The 18,360-nt window shown below is 41.1% G+C and overlaps 1 protein-coding gene across 9 annotated transcripts in view; it reads left to right on the forward strand.

Moving 5' to 3' along the window:
- The first annotated feature begins 768 nt into the window (after nt 1-768).
- IGF1 (insulin like growth factor 1) overlaps nt 769-18,360 on the forward strand; it is a 79,666-nt gene continuing 62,074 nt past the window's right edge. For 2 of the 9 annotated variants that reach the window (XM_061125510.1, XM_061125506.1), the window contains exons 1-2: nt 3,246-3,328; nt 5,975-6,134. In XM_061125510.1, coding sequence (XP_060981493.1) covers nt 3,314-3,328; nt 5,975-6,134 — 175 coding nt within the window. In that variant the 5' untranslated portion in view covers nt 3,246-3,313. Of the gene's footprint in view, nt 943-1,025; nt 1,495-3,245; nt 3,329-5,974; nt 6,135-18,360 lie in introns of those variants that run through there. The other 7 variants (XM_061125505.1, XM_061125503.1, XM_061125508.1 and 4 more) reach the window with 7 other exon arrangements.

Consider the following 18,360-nt stretch of genomic DNA (forward strand, 5'->3'; position numbering starts at 1 on the left):
AAGACCCAGACAAGAGTTTCAAGCAGACCTCTGTTTCTAGTTGAAGCGTCAGGATCACTGTGTCCCCTGAGAATCAAGAGGGAGAAATGCAAAGTCCAGGCTATTCTGACCATTCCAGGAAACCATGCCCCGATAGACCCCAGGGAAAGTGGGATGTCTAACCTGGGCTTTTGCAATCTTATTTCATAATCCACTTTCTTATCTCCTCCTTCACAAAACTGATGAGAAATTGGTACAAATTCTATCGACAAAAGATCACAACTTGATCCTCAATGGCAAAGGCAAGTATACATTATAAATAGCAAAACAGCTGGCTTGGACCATGTTGCTGGCCACTCATCCAGCTGAGAGATTTGAATGACATCATAACCCTTGAGAGGGTATTGCTAGCCAGCTGGTGTTATTTAGAATACACAAAAATGGGGGAAAGAAAATGCACTCACGTGCACACACACACACACACACACACACACACACACAGGTTCAAGTTATGCAGAAAAATATGAACAATGGGAAAATCATTTGCCCCTCAGATGCCCTTCCCCTGGGGTGGGGTGGGGGTCGGGGTGGGGGCCAAGCAACAGAGGAGAGGAAGGAAGAAAAAGATTCGATTTTATTTTTTCAGTTGGCTTTACAGCTCAGCAAAATCTTTGCCCTGTCGTGGGCAAAAAGCATGAGACAGTGTCCTGAGGGGAGCCAATTACAAAGCTGCCCGCCCCTTTCCAGGTTCTAGGAAATGAGATCATTCCCCTCACTTGGCAACTAGGACGAGGGGTCATCCCAGCGCTGTCCTCCACTCTAGTTTACCCCAGTCGTTTGAGGGTTAAAATCGTAGAGTATGCTTGAGATGGTCTTTTTTTCATTTCTTGTTTTTTAAATTTTGTGTTGGCTCTGGAATATAAAATTGCTCGCCCATCCTCCACGAATATTCCTTTCATACTGGTAAGGTGTATTAGCAGATGTGTGTGTCTTCGTGCCCGGGAGAAAGTTAATCAGAGGACAACATCAGTATTTTAATGTCTGCTCCTCTTGTCACTAACACACATTCTTTTAAGGGAAAAAAATGCTTCTGTGCTCTAGTTTTAAAATGCAAAGGTATGATGTTATTTGTCACCATGCCCAAAAAAGTCCTTACTCGATAACTTTGCCAGAAGAGGGAGAGAGAGAGAAGGCAAGCGTTCCCCCAGCTGTTTCCTGTCTACAGTGTCTGTGTTTTGTAGATAAATGTGAGGATTTTCTCTAAATCCCTCTTCTGTTTGCTAAATCTCACTGTCACTGCTAAATTCAGAGCAGATAGAGCCTGCGCAATGGAATAAAGTCCTCAAAATTGAAATGTGACATTGCTCTCAACATCTCCCATCTCCCTGGATTTCTTTTTGCCTCATTATTCCTGCTAACCAATTCATTTCCAGACTTTGCACTTCAGAAGCAATGGGAAAAATCAGCAGTCTTCCAACCCAATTATTTAAGTGCTGCTTTTGTGATTTCTTGAAGGTAAATATTTCTTACTCTTTGAAGTCATTGGGGAATTTTCTTTAAATTGTGTACTGTTTGCTTCTGCTTAGAAATGTTCTTCACTTTAGAATTTTCATTGTTTCGGCACTGGGAGTTATTTATAAATTGCTGAATATGCAATTCTGTGGGATCTGAAAAAATAGCTCCGGGAGATAAATGCCTTTGCACAGATATCTGTATGAGTAAAAACTATTGCAAGGTACTTATGCTAAATCCTCCACTTCTTCAGGGCTTGAGTGGTGTCATTATAGAAGATTCCTTTAAATCCTGTCTACGGTTAAGGGCTATAGGGCATGGATATGAACTTTTGGATTTTTTTTGCAGGTGCAGATGTTTTATTTTTAAGACCATGTACATGTATATGTAGGACTGTGTGTGTGTGTGGTGTGTGTGTGTGTGTGTGTGTGTGTGTGTGTGTGTGTGTGTGTGTAACTTGCCAGGACTTTTGATTATAAGGCATGCCACATACAAAGAGTTACATTTTAAATGATATTAAAGCTTTTTTAAAAACGATCTTTGGAGCTAAGGTCCCGGAACTCTCTGCACTTATGCCCAGAGAGTCAGAGTTAGAGTGAAGTTTCATTTGCTCTTCCGAAAAAGAACTCCTTAAGAACTCCTGCTGACCTTGCATATTCGGATAATTTAAACAAATGCACACTGTATATGGAAAGCGGAAACTTTCTAGCAACTGCTATTCCAAGTTTTTTCTTTTGAAGAGGACTCTCAGGGGCGAAGTTTGGACTTGGGGTTTTGTGTTGTAAAACTCGGATTTTGTGTTTGGGATTGTAAAGTCTCTTTAGGTAAATTTGGCTAGCGTTGTCAATGCACTGACTTCTCCTTTCCAATAACTGGCCCTGGTTCAAGTTTCCATTCTCAGTAAAATTATATCTTCCAAGACTTGTATTTTTCCAATTTGCAAGCACTTTTAAGCTGCTGTCACTGGCTCCCCGATGCAATTGCCTGTGGGCTCAATTCATGGTACATCCCTACCGCTTAGTCCAGCTGCTTTCAAGTACTCCACCACTAGGACTTTTCTTAGTCAAGTCCGTGGCTTAGGAGTTAAGAATACATCCTTGTCGGGCACCTGATCCTGCCGCCCTTGAGATGCCAAGATGCACACTGGCTACCTTGCTTTTAAAAGAAATGAAGTCAGTATACACATATGCTATGTGGTCTGACAGCTGGGGGTTTTGTCTCCCTGCTTAGATGATCCTAAAAGGGACTGTGTAGTGTTGTCTCTGCATTAATTACAAGTTTGGAAAACTCCAAATGAACTTTGCTGTGTATGCTGAACTTTTCAGAAGTAGAGCTAGCTAGCCATAAGTTGTTGCTTTTTCCTGTACTTGGAGCAGGAAGTGGTTTCAGGGAGCTATGTGGTTCTTTCAAATGTAATTCAATGAGTAAAGGTGTCTGCCAGGCAGAGCTCACAAGCTGATTGTACTGTGAGTCTCAAGATATTTCCAAGTGTTTGAGTCAGAGGGAAGAGGGCACAGGGGAGGATTGGAGCTTGGGTCCCTGTCCAGGCTGGCTACAATAGGCACACGATGGAAATTGGTGGCTTGATTGGGAGGAAAAGATTGACTCAAATCCCAGCCGTGCAATTTGTTTATTGTCTGAATGGACAAAAGGCAGTTCACCCAGGCTCATAGCATACCTGCCTGGGTGTCCAAATGTAACTAGATGCTTTCACAAACCCCACCCACAAAGCAGCACATGTTTTTAAGTCCTCAGTTTTCTATTCACATCAGTCTCATAATACCCACCCTGACCTGCTGTAAAAGATCTGGAACAAACAAAAATGGTTACACCTACAGTGAGTATTTTCTTATGACTATTGCCCTCAAATTTTGCTGGGCATTTTTATTATAACCCAGACATCTGGAACCAATTGATATTCCATTTATTTAAGATAAAAAGAAAGGTCTTTAAAATTTTAGATTTGTGAATGATTTTTGAGAAAGAGTGCTCTGGAATTTTTTTTTCTCTTCTTTTTCTAGTTCTTTTTTCATTTCTTTCTTTCAGATCTCTCCTTTCTCTCTCTTCATTTCTTTTGTGTTTGGAAAAATAAAAGGCCAAGGAAATGATGAACATATGGGGCCACTCATTTCAAACTTTTAACTCCTAAGCAAGTTCTTTATTGTTTTCTTTTGGGGGAACATAATGTGATAAATTCTCTGGTTTTCTGTGGGTGTGATGGACTGTTTCCTGAACTAAAAGAAAATGCACTAGAGGTTCTATCTTGTCCTAGAACTATAAGTGCTGATATTTATCTGAGAACATAACTCAGCAAAAAGAGGGGGAAAGGAAGAAAGAAAAGGGGGAAATCTGTAAAAAATAAATCTTAAGTTCTTAAATGCCAGAGACTGATAGGTATTGCTGAGTTTAAATGTGTTATACAAAAGAAATAGCTATTAAAAGTATAATGTTGACATCTAATGAAGTTCTCAATTCCCTAAGGCTTTAAGTTGAGTTCCTTTTCCCCTGGATTTCACAACAACTGAAGAACCTGAAGGCATCTACAGTTGCAGGTGCTTTGCCTTAAGCTTCACCATTAACTCAACAGAGACGGGAGCAATGGAGAAATAGGACTGGCAAAGTAACATACGTTCTAGAACTGGCTGGTTGCCAGAGTGCGGGCTATGTTCTGTAAGATCAATTATGAGTGTTCTCTTTTGAAAAGGGCAAGGAAGTCCAGTTGGCTTGGACTTGTTGAGATTTCCACTGGAAATACTGAAAGGGAAAACTCCCACCAATTATTTTATAACTAAGAAAGATGAGGATTGGATGACTTGTTTCTAGCAGTCCCTGTGGCTTTGGCTATGTGGGGGTGGACGGTTTCCATGAACAGGTCCTATGGAGAAAATGGAAGAAATTCTCCATCAAGCTTTCACCTCCTCTTCTATTTTATGTCTATTATTTATGATGATTTGCAAATAGAGGACGCTTTTCATCTTCAGCTGTTTTACAAGCATTAACTAAATATTTACGTTGTGTTAACGAGAATCAGGGGTTTAGGGTTTTTTCCCCAATTGCTGAACTGAAAGTCTGGCCACAAAAATGGAAATCTTAATTACAGTGATGGAGCAAACTTTGCCACTGATGTAGAGAGCCATTAAGAGTCCAGGGAGGGCAAGGAAGGTGGTCGGAAAATAAATGACTGAGCCTGTTTCTTTGAAAGTGATGGAGTTGAATGGGCCTGCCACCACTGGGAGGTTCAGAAAAGCTTCTTTTCATAATGATAGTTTCCAGTTTAACTCTATGACCTTTTGATAGGGCCCCTGGTTTAACATCCTGTCACTGACTCTGCTGATGCTGCTGAAAGTAAATGCATCCGAGAGGGATAAAGCTACTCACCTTGGGAGGCTTCCTAGAAGAAACCACATCTTTGTGCCACAAGTAGCAATGTGGAAAAACTTAATGATCACCTTTGCATTGTTTCACTGCTGAGAGCAAGGATGGAGACTTGAGCCACAGGAATCCTGCCTCTGGCAGGCCTGACAGTTGGCTGTCACTGGCTAAGTCAAGCCAACCAGGGGTCTCTGCTATAAAAAGGATACAGTGACACTCAAGTCCCTCCAACAGATGAAGTCAGAATTCCTGAGACTTAAAAAAATAAAAAAGCCTTTTGCAGATTTTGAGCCCAGTTCCCTGTTTGTGGAAGGCACTATCTACACGTGTGTTGATCTGATATTGAGCTTGACACAAGGGGCTTTAGAATGCAAAAGAAGTCGGGTTTACTTACCATAAACCAGTTTCATTCTGAAATTCTCAGATGTTTCCTGTTCCTGGTTTTTAACTTTTACTTGTAGTTGTTAACTGCTGACGTTCAGCAGGTAAGAAATCTCTCAGTCTCTCTTTCTCTCCCTCTGTTTCTGTCTCTGCCTCTCTTAAGTGGAAAAAAAAGCTATAATGATATATAGTATTTTCACAAGTTCTTTTTCAGCTGCAGTAAATTCTCTTTAATCAGTAGCTGGGGAATGACATTCTGGTTGATTTAATATTCTGGTCAGTAATGAATGCACATGCCATCTGTGAACGGCCAATTTGAGAGAATTTAAATTAATAAAACATATCTGGTCCCAAGTCTGGACTGAGCACAAATTAAGCTTTGATGATTCCAAAGGTTTACCAGGATCTCTGAGTGGTATGCAATAAGAGCATCTTTCACCTTCACACATTAAATGTTTCAGGACATTTATCTCATTGAATTGTAATAGGAACCCATAAAGAAAGGTTTCAAGAAGGACTTCCCCAAGGTTTCACAGTAGCAAGAGGATTAAAGTCAGATAGCATGATGCCAAGACCTGCTCAGAAGTCACTCACACACCTTGTTGCACTCCTGAGGGGATAGTTTTGATTAATAACAGGAATGCAGAGCTGGGGTGAAGGCACCCTTGCCTTGCCCCCACTGCCCTGGCACAGACCCAGGAGGAAGATGACCCTCCTTCTTCTTTTTCAGCAGGTGAAGATGCCCGTCACATCCTCCTCGCATCTCTTCTACCTGGCCCTGTGCTTGCTCGCCTTCACCAGCTCTGCCACGGCGGGACCCGAGACCCTCTGCGGGGCTGAGTTGGTGGACGCTCTCCAGTTCGTGTGTGGAGACAGGGGCTTTTATTTCAGTAAGTAGCCTCCCCTTCGCTGCTCTGTGGGTTTACAACCATGGGGAGTGTGCAAAGAACTGAATGACTGCCTGTGGCTGGCAGCCGTCCTCGGCCTCCGAGATTCCTCACCTTAATGCAAGCCTAGTGTTTCGGCGGGGCCGTGGCACGTTCTGCAGATTTTGGATGGAATTTTCCTCCTTAGCAGTTTGTCTTTTAACTACTTCCCGCTAGGCTTTCCCGCAACTATTCTGCTCTGCCCTCACTATTCCATTCCTTCCAGGGAAAAGACAGGACAAGATGGCCCTGGGGGACTGAAGTTTTGGTTTTCCAGATCTGTGGGTGCACGTAATGACATATGTGAACATGTAGGGATGTTTTAAGTGCTAGGTCACTTGGAGGAAACTAGAAAGGTGGGCTTGGCAAAGGGGCACATCCCAGATGTCTCCATGTGATATGAAATCACCCCGAACAGGCAGAAGGTGAACATCGCCAAAAGGCACATTTGCAAAGACACAGGCTCTCGCTCAGTGCAAACTGAAACGCTGAGTTCATTTGCCCTCGGTTCACACTGACCTTGAGTCTTCGCTGTTGCCTTCCTTTGATGTCACCCTTCTCTGGGGCTCTCCAGTGATGCCTCCATCTGGAAAAGGGTTTCTGACAAGTGTAAGGTCACTTATTCCAGAAGTAGGTCTCAGGTGATTAAAAAGTCAACAGTCAATAAAAAGTAGACAGACAAGTCCACGCTTGCAGATAAACAATAAACACAAACGGGAGTCCCTGCTGCCTGAGGGAATGGATCACTTAGAGAACACACCTCAGAGGCATCTGGCTCGTCTGTGTTACAGGACACTGAGTGATGGAAAGCCATATGCTCGTTCTGTTTAATTCTTTGCAAATTTAGAGAGTTTCAGGAAACGGACACGCAGGTCTTCAGGACCGTGAATCATTCTTAGAGGTTCATGTGGCTTAAGTGTAGACAGCTTACCTCAGTTACCCACTAGGCTTTGAATAGCTCCTGTGATGACTCACACTTCCAGTCTCTCTCCTCTTCCCAGGAAGGTGTGTGTGTGAGAGAGAGAGACTGGAAGGAGTGGTCTGTGAGTGTAGCACTCTGGTGGGGAGGGAGAATGGGAAGGAAGAGGCTGGTAGGCATGTTGATGGTCTATACTCATTGTAGATTTGGTGACAAATAGCTTTTCAACAACTAGTGACAGAGAGTGAGAAGTGCGTTCTACTCTTTGAATGAGCAAATTCCCACCCTCTGTTTCCAGCCAATGCTTTGAGTGAGTTCATTTATTTTTCTGGCAATAGAGCAATTCTGTCCCATTCTCTGTTTCTATGCAGACGAATGAGTTCATTTGGTGAGTGCTTTTCGAATAGCAGACCCGTTTTACCTTCAGAGTATCTGGCAGAAGGCAAATGTGTCACATCGACATCACCCGGCGATGGCTTGTCACTACTCTTTACTTTGCTACTACTGAGCCACATTTTAAAAAATGGATAAGTGGGTCTCAGTTATTATGCCCAAGAGGATTTTTTTTTTTGCTTTGATAATCCATTTGTGCCATTTCTTTTTATCCAGTTCACTAGGTGATGGCCGAGTCCCCAAGTGTCTTGGGTTATGTGCCAGGTTGAATTGCCACGTTTGATGTGACATGCTCCAGGATCCATGCACAGCGCATGAAAACTGGATCTTTCTATGACTGTGATGCTTATAATTAAATGACAGAAAATGAGAAAGAAAAAAAATAATTTGATCCCAAGTTACCCTTTGATACTTATATATGTTCACACAAAGAATTAAGGGTGTTGGACAGCTATGATGGAAACTGATTTCAACTCACTGGAAGGCATTCTATTATTCAAATGATCAAATTTTACAAATGTGTTTTAATTCTCTCTTAATTTGAAAGGGGAAGGTTCTACATGGCAACTCTTAATGCCATATATAGAATATAACTTTGGATAGAAAGTGGTTTTATAAATTGTGTTTTATTATTGAGAGTCTAGGTTTCATAAGTTCTGGTTTATAGAACTCTGTGACAATGTAAATTATTTGTCTGACATAAACTTTCATGCACAAAAGTGTTCTTGTTAATTTTCTAGTCAACTGGACTAGCCTTTTTGCCCAAGAGAAGTTAACCCCTTTAAATTGTTTAATTCAGAACATTGATGGAACCTCTGCTATGTGTAAGACACTGTACAAGGCATGAGTGAGATACCTGGAAATGAATGAGAGATTAACTTTGCTTTCAAATAACTCACAGTCTAGTTAGGAGGTTAAAAAAAAAAAAGTATTATCAAGTATCAGAGAGGAAAATAATCATGGAGGAAAAATGCAATCCTTTATGCTTTTCCTAAATACTTTTCCCATTTTTAAAATCAGCTGACCAAGATCTACCCTCTCAATGGGCTCCTTGATACCAAAGGCCAGATTGTTTACCACTGAATCCCAGTATCTAGCTCAATGCCTGGCTGATATAGCTGCGGCTCAAGTTTGATTGTTGAACTGGCAGGACTGAATTGAATTGAATCCCATTGAATGTAATGGCATGACTTGTTTGAGATCTTAGTCTTTAGAATCATCAAGAATTAGGTTTGTCAGGTACTTTGGACAATTCTTCTTGCCTCATATTTACCCAGCTATTTGATAAAACTTTATCTTTTTTCAACTGAATACAATGTATACCAACAATGACTTAGAGGCGGCATTTAGATCCTCCCTAAGCTACATTGATGGTCCGTTTCACGTCTGAGCCAATTATTCTTAAAGGCATTAACTGTTGTCAACAAATTTTATTGAGTTTCCTTTTTGTCCCTTGAGATTTACTGTGTGTGAAGAAGTCAGCTCTAAGCATTTACAGCCTTTGAAATACTTTTTAGAGGAAAGCAGTCTCCCCTACCTCTATCCCCTGTCAATTGACTCTTTTTTTTTTTTTTTTCCAATTGACTCTTATTATTGTTTTTACCCTTTTCAAAGTTTTATTGTGGCTGCGTTCTTCATTTTAAGCTGCTTCAAATCCGTTTTGAACGTATGTATTTTTTTAACTGTGGAAGGGAGTTTCTGATCTTAGTTTGAAATGAAAACATCTAAAAAAATGTTACCTCCGTATCTATCTTTCTTACTGGGCCAGAATATTTAACAAGGGGAATTTTTAACCCTATTAAGAGACAAAACTATCCTGAATAACATTTATTTTTTTTGGTAACACTTAATTTTGTATTGATCAACCCAATGTTCTAAACGAGCTCCTATTTCTCTACAAGCCTAAGTTCCACTAGAGCACAGAGCATGCCACCTTCCCGATTATCTGTTTTGTGACCATCTTCCCAGCATAAGTGCAAAAGTTCCTCTATAATTAACACAGCTTCACCACACATTACATGCAATAAAAGAGCTAAGTATTGATTCTTCCTTATGTATCATAGTATGAGAGCATGTCAACCAGTCTCGTACTTTCGTAGTCTTGGGAGAAAAATGGTGGCCTAATGGAGTTGGCACATTGGGAAAGAGCTAGCTATTATCTTTCCAGATTGATGGAGGAGCCTCATAGAGAGCAGTTTGTCACAACCTTGCTGTGGCATGGAACAGAACAAGAGGAAAAGAGCTTCAAGTGAAATAGGAGAAGTTCAGCTTGCCATAGAAACTATTTTTGACAGTCATGGTGATTAACCATTTTAACATGTGCTTTAGAGGCTTGTGGAATTTCTCTCCTTGAAGATACTTTTAAAATTGACAGACAACCAACCACCTTGAATGGTTTCAATTAAGAGCAACCAAAAGAAAGCGAGTTTCTGGGGTCCTTTTTAGTTTTAAGAGTCTATAAACAGTCCCTTAAATAAACTGTATATGCTTTATCTCTGTGGTCTGGGAAAAAGGAGAAGTAAATCAATTAGAAAGGAAAGTTGGATACCCTTTTGGTTAGTCCAGATTTATAGCTTTTATAAAATATACTTCCAATGCATACTTATTAAGAACAGGTCTGAATAAATGAATGGCATTCTTCATGTGTTAAAACATACTGTTTTATAAAGAGTTTAAGTAAAACTTTGCAATGAATTTCAGTGTTACTGATTGCAACAACCTTCCTAGATTGAGGTTATTATTATTAACTCAAGCTTCTTTCATTTGAAATATAGTGCTCAGAAAACTGCTCCCAGACCTGTCATTCATTAGCTGTATGACTTTGGCAGGCATTTAAACTTCCTGGGCCAAAATGTCCTTGTCTATAAAACAAGGGGATTTTGTTCAAGTAAATGACCTCTTCTAACTTTTAACAGACTCATAGTCTAGGTTGTAATTAACAAGGATTTGGTACTATTCAAGAAAGGAGAATCTTGGATTTAAATAGTGACCAAAGAACATTTTAGACTCCTTTATCTTCTTCACATAGTTTCTGTTCATCCCCAGATAGGGGACCCCACCTACTTAAAGCAAGACAAGCCAGTGCCTTTGTTTTAGTTTGTTTTAAGCTGAGTTCCAACCCCTCAGGGATGGAATAGAAGCTCAGACATGACCAAATACATGCAAGTTATCTGGCCAAAGGAGCACACACCTCATGAAAACAGATGGCCATTGTTCTTTGCTAGGAAGGACTCACTGACAGTTCTCATCTTTACATTTTTCCAGTCTCCTGAAAGTGAGGCCAGTTAAGTAGGTCAGTTTTTAGCTGCTCTTTATAAATTAGAGGGCAGATTGAATCTGTAGTCTTCTAAACCTTGACTAAAAGCCTTTTCCCAGGCTATGGAGACTGCCTATCCAATTAAAGAGAGTACAGCACTGGGGACATCCAAAGACACACTCAGCCACCATGAGCGTCGTTTTGAATGGGGCCGGGTTTGAGCTACACTGTTTGCATTCCTTGGCTTGGCAACCCTTAGACCTCCAGCTATGCATTTGTGTGACAGCTGGTCAAAGTTAGAGGTACAGTCACTGGCTGTTACTTTCTCTTTGAAGCTAATTGGAACATGTGGGATTTGACCTTGGCCCTGGCCTCATTAGCACCACTAAGCTAACAGGCCACAGAGATGCTTAAAGAGCAACAGTAAGTTTTTATATTGACCTTCACTAGTGGCTACTACTCTTTAAATATGCCCAAGAGGACTAGTCTGGGCAACCAAGGGATTTCTCAGAAACTGATGATTTCTGTGCAAATTTAGAAACTATTGCAATATTGCAAATGCAATAATTTACGTTTTTCTGATATGGTCAAGCGCCTCAAGACCATCTTCTCCCTTATGAACAGTTACAAGAAGCAAGAGAGGGAAGGAGTCAAGGCCAAGTGTGGTCTCTACTGCCAAGAATCCAGGATGTGAATTCTAGCTCTGTAACTTACTTGGTGGGTGGCATCGAGCAAGTCACTTAACCTCTTTGTTCTTTAATTTCCTCATCCCCAAAACAAGGACTACCTCACAGAACTGGTTAATCTATTAGAACATATTAAATTAGAATACTGCCTGGCACAGGAAGCATCATAAACACATTAACAATTATACTTATTTATTCTCTTCTGGGATCAGTCACAGAGTCTACTGCAAAGGTCTGGGCAGCCCAATTCATTACACACTCATTTCCCTCAATGTGTGCTAAGTTGCTTCAGTCATGTCCAACTCTGTGCAATCCTGTAGACTGTAGCCTGCCAGACTCCTCTGTCCGTGGGATTCTCCAGACAAGAATACTAGGGTGCATTGTCATTTCCTCCTCCAAGGGATCTTCCCAACCCAGGGATCAAACCCGGGTCTCCTGCACTGCAGGCAGATTCTTCACCATCTGAGCCACCAGGGAAACCTATTTCTCTCTATAGGGGCAGCTGATAAAACCTGTTGCTAATGGGAACACTTACAGTAGTCTCAGTAGCACAAAGGATGTCTTATGCTTCACTAGCATTTTCATTTTTTCAAAATCCAATTGTAGCAACTCTCTCACTATGTCTTTACCCCAGTCTTAGAAGGTAAAAATCATTGCTTTACTGGACAAGTGAGAAATGTGAGACCCAGAGAGTTTGTGATTTACCTTACTGGATGGATCCAGAAACAAAGTCAAGGTGTCTTGTGTCCAAGAAGCATAGCCATCTGCCCATTCACATCGCCTAAAGGTCCAAAGTGTTGCAATGTAGAGACATGCTTCCAAAAGGCCTTGGCATCTTCTGGGAGAGCAGGAACAGAAACCCCTGGGGGCGCAGTTGATTCTGAACTTCTTTGAAAGGAGACTCAAGGGAGACATCCATGGAATGACCGACCCTACAGTTTAGGAAATATTTATAGAATTTCTTCAGGCTGCACCAGAAAAGCTTCTTCGATTAGAGGCTGCTGCCATTTGAGTCCCTTGCTTTCACAGACTGGGCTCCACTCAGACAGCACACTGCAGCTCCCTGCTGAGCATAAGGATATCTCTTATGATCCAGGGAACTTCCACTGGCCAACTTCAACTTTTCTTCTTTCTTGGCCACCACACTTCCAGTGCTTCTTTCCTAGTAGCTACGAATTCTGTTGTTTTTTTCTCAAAGACCTGCTGAAGAAGAACTGTTTGTTGGACCAGACATCTCTCTCTCTCTGGGTTTTATAAGAGAGATGGTAAAGGAGGAGTGGCTATAAGGCAGCATATGGGAGTGGGCCAGGCAGGACATGTCTTCCCCAACTTGACCATGAAAGGAGCTGCGGAAGGTTTGGCTGGGAGGCTCCCACTGGGGCAGGTGCCTCTCAACCAGCTGCTTGAAGACCATCAGTATTGGAAGGTCTCAGATGTTCATGGCTGGGAGGCTCATAGCTCCATTTTGGATCCGGAAGAGTGTTGGTGTTTTCCAAACCACTGTGTCTCTGTATACTTAGTCCAGACATCATGGACCATACCAGTACTTCTCAAGGCCTCTGTAAAGAGCCAACCTCAAGCCTCTAGGTGACTTTCTTCTGATTTCAGAGCCTACACCAAAGAATCAAACACTTGTTAACAGGCAGGCAATTTCTCCCAAGGAGATTGCTCATTGTTCTTCATGATGGGCTACGAAGCCTTTGCCCTTTTATGCAGCCAGAGTCTTTGACAATCATGGTGGCAAAAAATCATTCCTGTACTGAGCTGCTGCCCTGGCAGAGTTCCATCCTACACCTCTCCATGGAACATCAGCAAGCTCTTACATCGCAAAGAATTACTTTTGGTTGCCTGGAAAGTTCAAGTCCCCAGGCCTTATTAGCTGTTAGACTAAGGAGATGACAACAGAACATTTCACTTGTCTTTATCTATATGTGAGATCATGTTTAAAACATAGCAAAGAGCTGTTATTTGACGTGTGATTCTTTAAGTGCAGTAAGTTGTATGCCTATTTAATGCATTGTTTAGTCTCACATTGGCTAAAGCCCCTTAAAGAAGCACTTGGCAAGCTCTGGTTTTTCATTCTTGGCATAGCTGCCCCTCTTACTTTTTCACTGAACCTTAAATACCAAGAAAAACCCTTCAGTTACTTTACATCTGGCATATTACTTTATGCAATTGCCCAGAACTTTTGCACATGGCCCTCTGCATTTGTCCGAAGGTAATTAATGGCTTTGCAATATTTGATCAGCAGCAGTGTGGACACAAAAAGAAGTTGTGCAATCAGCAGAGACCACACAGTCTTTTAAATGAAAACCTTTTTTGCATTAAATGCTCAGGCGTTGTGCAGGGATAAGGGTTTCCATGCCAAAACAGAGAGAGAGAGAGAATGGGCATGCTGAAGTCCCTGGGAAGATACCCAAGAACCTGATTCTTGATTAAGTATATATCTCTGTAATAAAACTACCTAATTGTTCACAGAAAGTAAAATTGAAGATTGCTATAAGCTTGGAAGCCCTTGAAAAATAATCTAGTCAAACATGACAAGTTAAACTCAGAGAGAAGGGACAAGTCTAAGGTCATGCCCCTGCTAATTAGTGCAGAAGTAAGAAGGAGGAGATACTTTTGATTCTGTTTCCTGATTTCATGCTGTGTTCCACCTTTATCTATGATGGACCAAGCTTATGTCTAAGTTACCTGGTAAATTTCAAATGACCAGGAGATGCCTTCAATCAGTCTCATCCAAATGAACATAGATCTCGGTGATGCTCTCATTCCAATAAATTTCCTGAGATTGAAGTTAGAGAATTCAGAGAGTAAGAGACTGTTACTCCCTTGCTGTAGAAATTTGTACAAACCAAAGGTATTCCCTGACTTTTTCCTATACCATGCACTCAGCCTTTCAATGTGCCTGGGGAATTCCAAATCCACTTCAGGTCATGATTTAGAGTTTTATTATATATTATATTATTCTGACTCTTTGGTCACTCTCTCCAATGTCAACTTGGGTAGAACTGCTTTGGAATGACTTAGCAAAGCTGTGCTCCTGGAAAATCTGAAACAGCCTGACGAGTCATTGGATCAGCTTCTTTTCTGGAGATTTCTCTGACGGCCCTAAGCCAAAAGAAATTTGCACCTGATTTTTTTGCACATTTCCAAGCAAATACTCTATGAAATCTCTTCAGATTTTTCTTCTTTCACCTGTGGTCTTTCTGAGGTACTAGAAAGGCTGTTGGAAGGGTCTTTTAAGCTTTCAGAATGGGTTAGTCATAGAGTCAATTCTGTGAGAAGATGGTCCTACCTCTGTACCATTTACCCTGATGAAATGGGTCTTTCATCAGAGGCAAGTGATGAAGAAAGTCTGTGCTGAGCCAACCTACATGCAACCAGCTCCTGATAATCTATGAAACTGGGGAAAGGAGCGCCAAGGGTGGGAATTCTGGATTCAGCTGACTTGGGGACACTATATCATTTCAGCCTCCTCGCTCCTCCTCCCTTCCTGCCTCCAGCCCCAGCCCTTTTGTAAGACCAAGTGGCATGTCTTAAAATTCTACTTTATTCTCCCGCTCCCTACTCACCTCCCCCAGCAATGCCATCGGCACCGGGATTTCTCAACCTCAGCACTATTGACATTTTAGGCCAGATAAGTTTTTTGCTGGTGGAGAGGGACTGTCCTGTGCATTGTAAAATGTTCAGCACCATATCTGATTGACTTCTACCTTCTAGATGCCAGAAGTCCCATCCTCCAAGTTGTGACAATCAAAAATGTGTCCAGGTGTTGTCAAAATCCCCTGGGGAGGGGAGTGGTGCAAAATTACACCTTGTTGAGGACTATTGGACTAGAGCTGGCTCCAGAAAAATGCAACTGGAGAGATGGGAAAGCCGTGAGTGCAAGAGACACACAAACTAATTATCAGTCACTGGTTAATGGGGTCCATGGTTCATTGCCCAGAGTAAAGAAATGAGAAGAATTACTGGAGTTTTGAAAGCTTCTTTCTGAGAATAAAGCTCTCTTCCTATAGGCTACCAAAAAAAAAAAAAAAAAAGGTATTTACAAGCCCTCCTTTTCGTCTGATAGCTAGGGAACTCATTTATTTTAGTAACAGCAGTATGGGAAGGCAGAAATGAGCAACATTGTGTGCTTAGAAGTTTGAGTGTGACCTCTTGGAGTAAATGAAATAAAAAAGTGGTTTTTCTTTGACTTCAGTATTTGTAGCTATTCCCTTCTTGGTCAAAGGCTTTCAATTCAGAGTGAAAGGCTGGCTCATTTTTCCTGCTTGTGTCTTTCCTATCTGAGTGTCATTTAGTCATTTTATTATCTATAAACAGCCCCACCAGAAAGCAGAAACAGATCAATAAAGTATTACTTTGGAAATCAGAGATTTCACATTTGAGGCTCACCCAGCCCCCTTACTTAACAGCTGTATGCTCTTGGAGAAGCCAGTTAATTTCCTTGGGTCTTATATTCCTCGCTTTTAAAATAAGAGTAAAAATACTATGCCACTGAGTTCTTTTAGGGCTCAACTGTAGAGGGGCTTTGGAAACTGAAAGAGAATCCAAATATGTCACTATTAGTGGACTGAATTGAATAGTGGTTTGACAGCCTTTAGTGGCTTTGAACCATTAGTTCAATGGTTCTGCAATAATTACAGTCTAGAAAAGTTAATTTGGCGGTGTATCTTCTCAACCTAATTAATTAAAAATAAAAGCATGCTGGTATCTTCTATTCACCTATCACTTTGAATTTAGACCAACCAAAAGTCTATTAATGGATCTTCAGAATACTTACTCAGTATTACTGTTTATATCCTTATTGGAGAAAGTATTTAAAAAAAAAGGTGGGGTGCGGGGGGAACCTATCACTTTACCACACTCTAGATAGTGGTTAGGTAGTCACTGAGGTACCACACGTAAGCAAAAAGATTTCCATTCTCCCAAGTCAGCTACTGGTGATTTTTGCTTACCCTCAAAAAAGCAACACTCAGCAGAGGGAATATACTCAGTAATCAGAAAAGTATCTTTGTGCTCTCAGTATCTTTGTCCACCTCAACTGCTTCCTTATCACGGTCTGACTTAGAAGAATTGAACTTTTTGTTTGAGCATGGCTTTGGTGAAATAAAAATTCTGAGTCTGATCACCATATGGACCTGTGAACATGTGATTCTTCTAACCCAGAAGCTTCACATACAACCACTCCTAGAGACACAATGTTTGATGTAGAAAACCACGGTCAAATACTGGTTACTGCTGCCATGAATTCTCATCCTCTCTCTTTTGAGTGCTTTCAAGAAAAAAAACAGAGACTAAGTTTTAATAGTTCTTTGTGTCCTCTGCAGCATGCAGGACACGTAATAAAACTCCTGGACTTGATGTTTAAAAAGGCATTCCAAAAGCTATTTCCTTCTACCGGCCCCCAGGGCTGTATACCCCCATGACTTTGCATTTGCTCTTGCCGCCATTGTGAATCTGAGGTTGAAGGTGTAGAAGGAAAAAGCTCCCTGAGGTGTCGCCCTGCGGGACTCCTTAACTGTGGCCCCAGTGAAAACTTCTAGAACAACAGTAAGCTAATTCTAGTCAGCAGGGAATTTTCAAGAGCTATCATAGGATTCCGCACAGATAGATTTCACCTATGAGAATGGTTTTGAGAACAGAACCTCCATTCAATTCCTCTTTCTTACTTCAACTGAGGCAGCATAGTAAAAGAAGTGGCAGGCAGGGAAGATATGTAACAAATTATGTATTCCTGGCAAATAAATCCCAAGGTAGGTATAACAACAAGAGCACCAGCCTTCAGGGAACACAAGTGCTTTCTCCTTACCAAAGTATAACTGAAGAACTGGAGAGCTGGAAAGAACCGTATAGAGCAATCCGGTTCAGTGTTCCCGCTTCCCGGATGAGGGAAACAAAAATCCAGAAAAAACACGATGTGCATGAGGTCACAAGGCATGCTGATGGGAAAGCCAGGACTGTAATTCAGTCACCTCACCCTTCTGTTTAGGGCTCTTTGCATAGCTGGATGTTTTAAACTTAACCTTGATAAACCCATTGTGAAGGTAGCACTAGTAACCACAGTTCATAAACTCAAAGTGAACAGCTATGTCATATTCTTCTGATGTCATGCACTGGAACAGTCTTTGAAAAGTTAAGCCCTTAACCACTCATAAGAACTTTTCCCCAATTTCTATCACCCATTTGGATAATATTATCAAGTCTTTTTATCCCAAATCTGATCAATCTGACTGTAGGACTATGGATCTTCATAGACTCTAGTAGCTTGATGGTTTGGAGGCTTATAACAAACAAAAAGGGAAAGAACTAATTTCCATTTTAGAGGCCATTTTAAAGTCACATTAGCAAGTTGATTGGTTGATGCATTTTGTATTGCTTGTTAACCCAGAAGCTACCCAAAACAAAAGGTATTCTTGATGCATTATTTCTGTCTCTAAACATTCCTGACTTGCTAGTCTTCCATGAAGGCCTTCCATGAAGAAGCTTAAATTTTCCTACGTATTTTGAGTTTTATGTTTCTTTCCATTAAAGTTTCCAGCCGTTCATAGACATATTTAGTTTGGCAGAAGGTAGTGGTGACTCATGGAATGAAGAAATTTGAAAGCAAAGCTACTGAAATGGATCTAATTTCTTTTTTGGGGTAATTTGGGAGCGAGCAATTGATAATTTGTCTAATTTTTCCTGGTTTCATCAGCTGCCATACTGCCAAATATTTGTTCCATATGGATGCTTTGTTATTCCTGAAACATGTAACAAATTTCAGCTGCAACTATATCTAATATGGTCAAAGGGTAAGACTATTGTTGGCTCCTTTTCTCATTGTTTTTGGCTGGACACCCTCAATCAATGGCTATTGAGTGAAAAAGCAGGATCATATTGAAACCATTTTCAGCATGTTCCTTCCTATGGATCCAACCATTTCACTCTGAG

This window comes from Dama dama, chromosome 22 (assembly GCF_033118175.1).
Source record: "Dama dama isolate Ldn47 chromosome 22, ASM3311817v1, whole genome shotgun sequence".
In the NCBI taxonomy this organism is placed as follows: domain Eukaryota; kingdom Metazoa; phylum Chordata; class Mammalia; order Artiodactyla; family Cervidae; genus Dama; species Dama dama.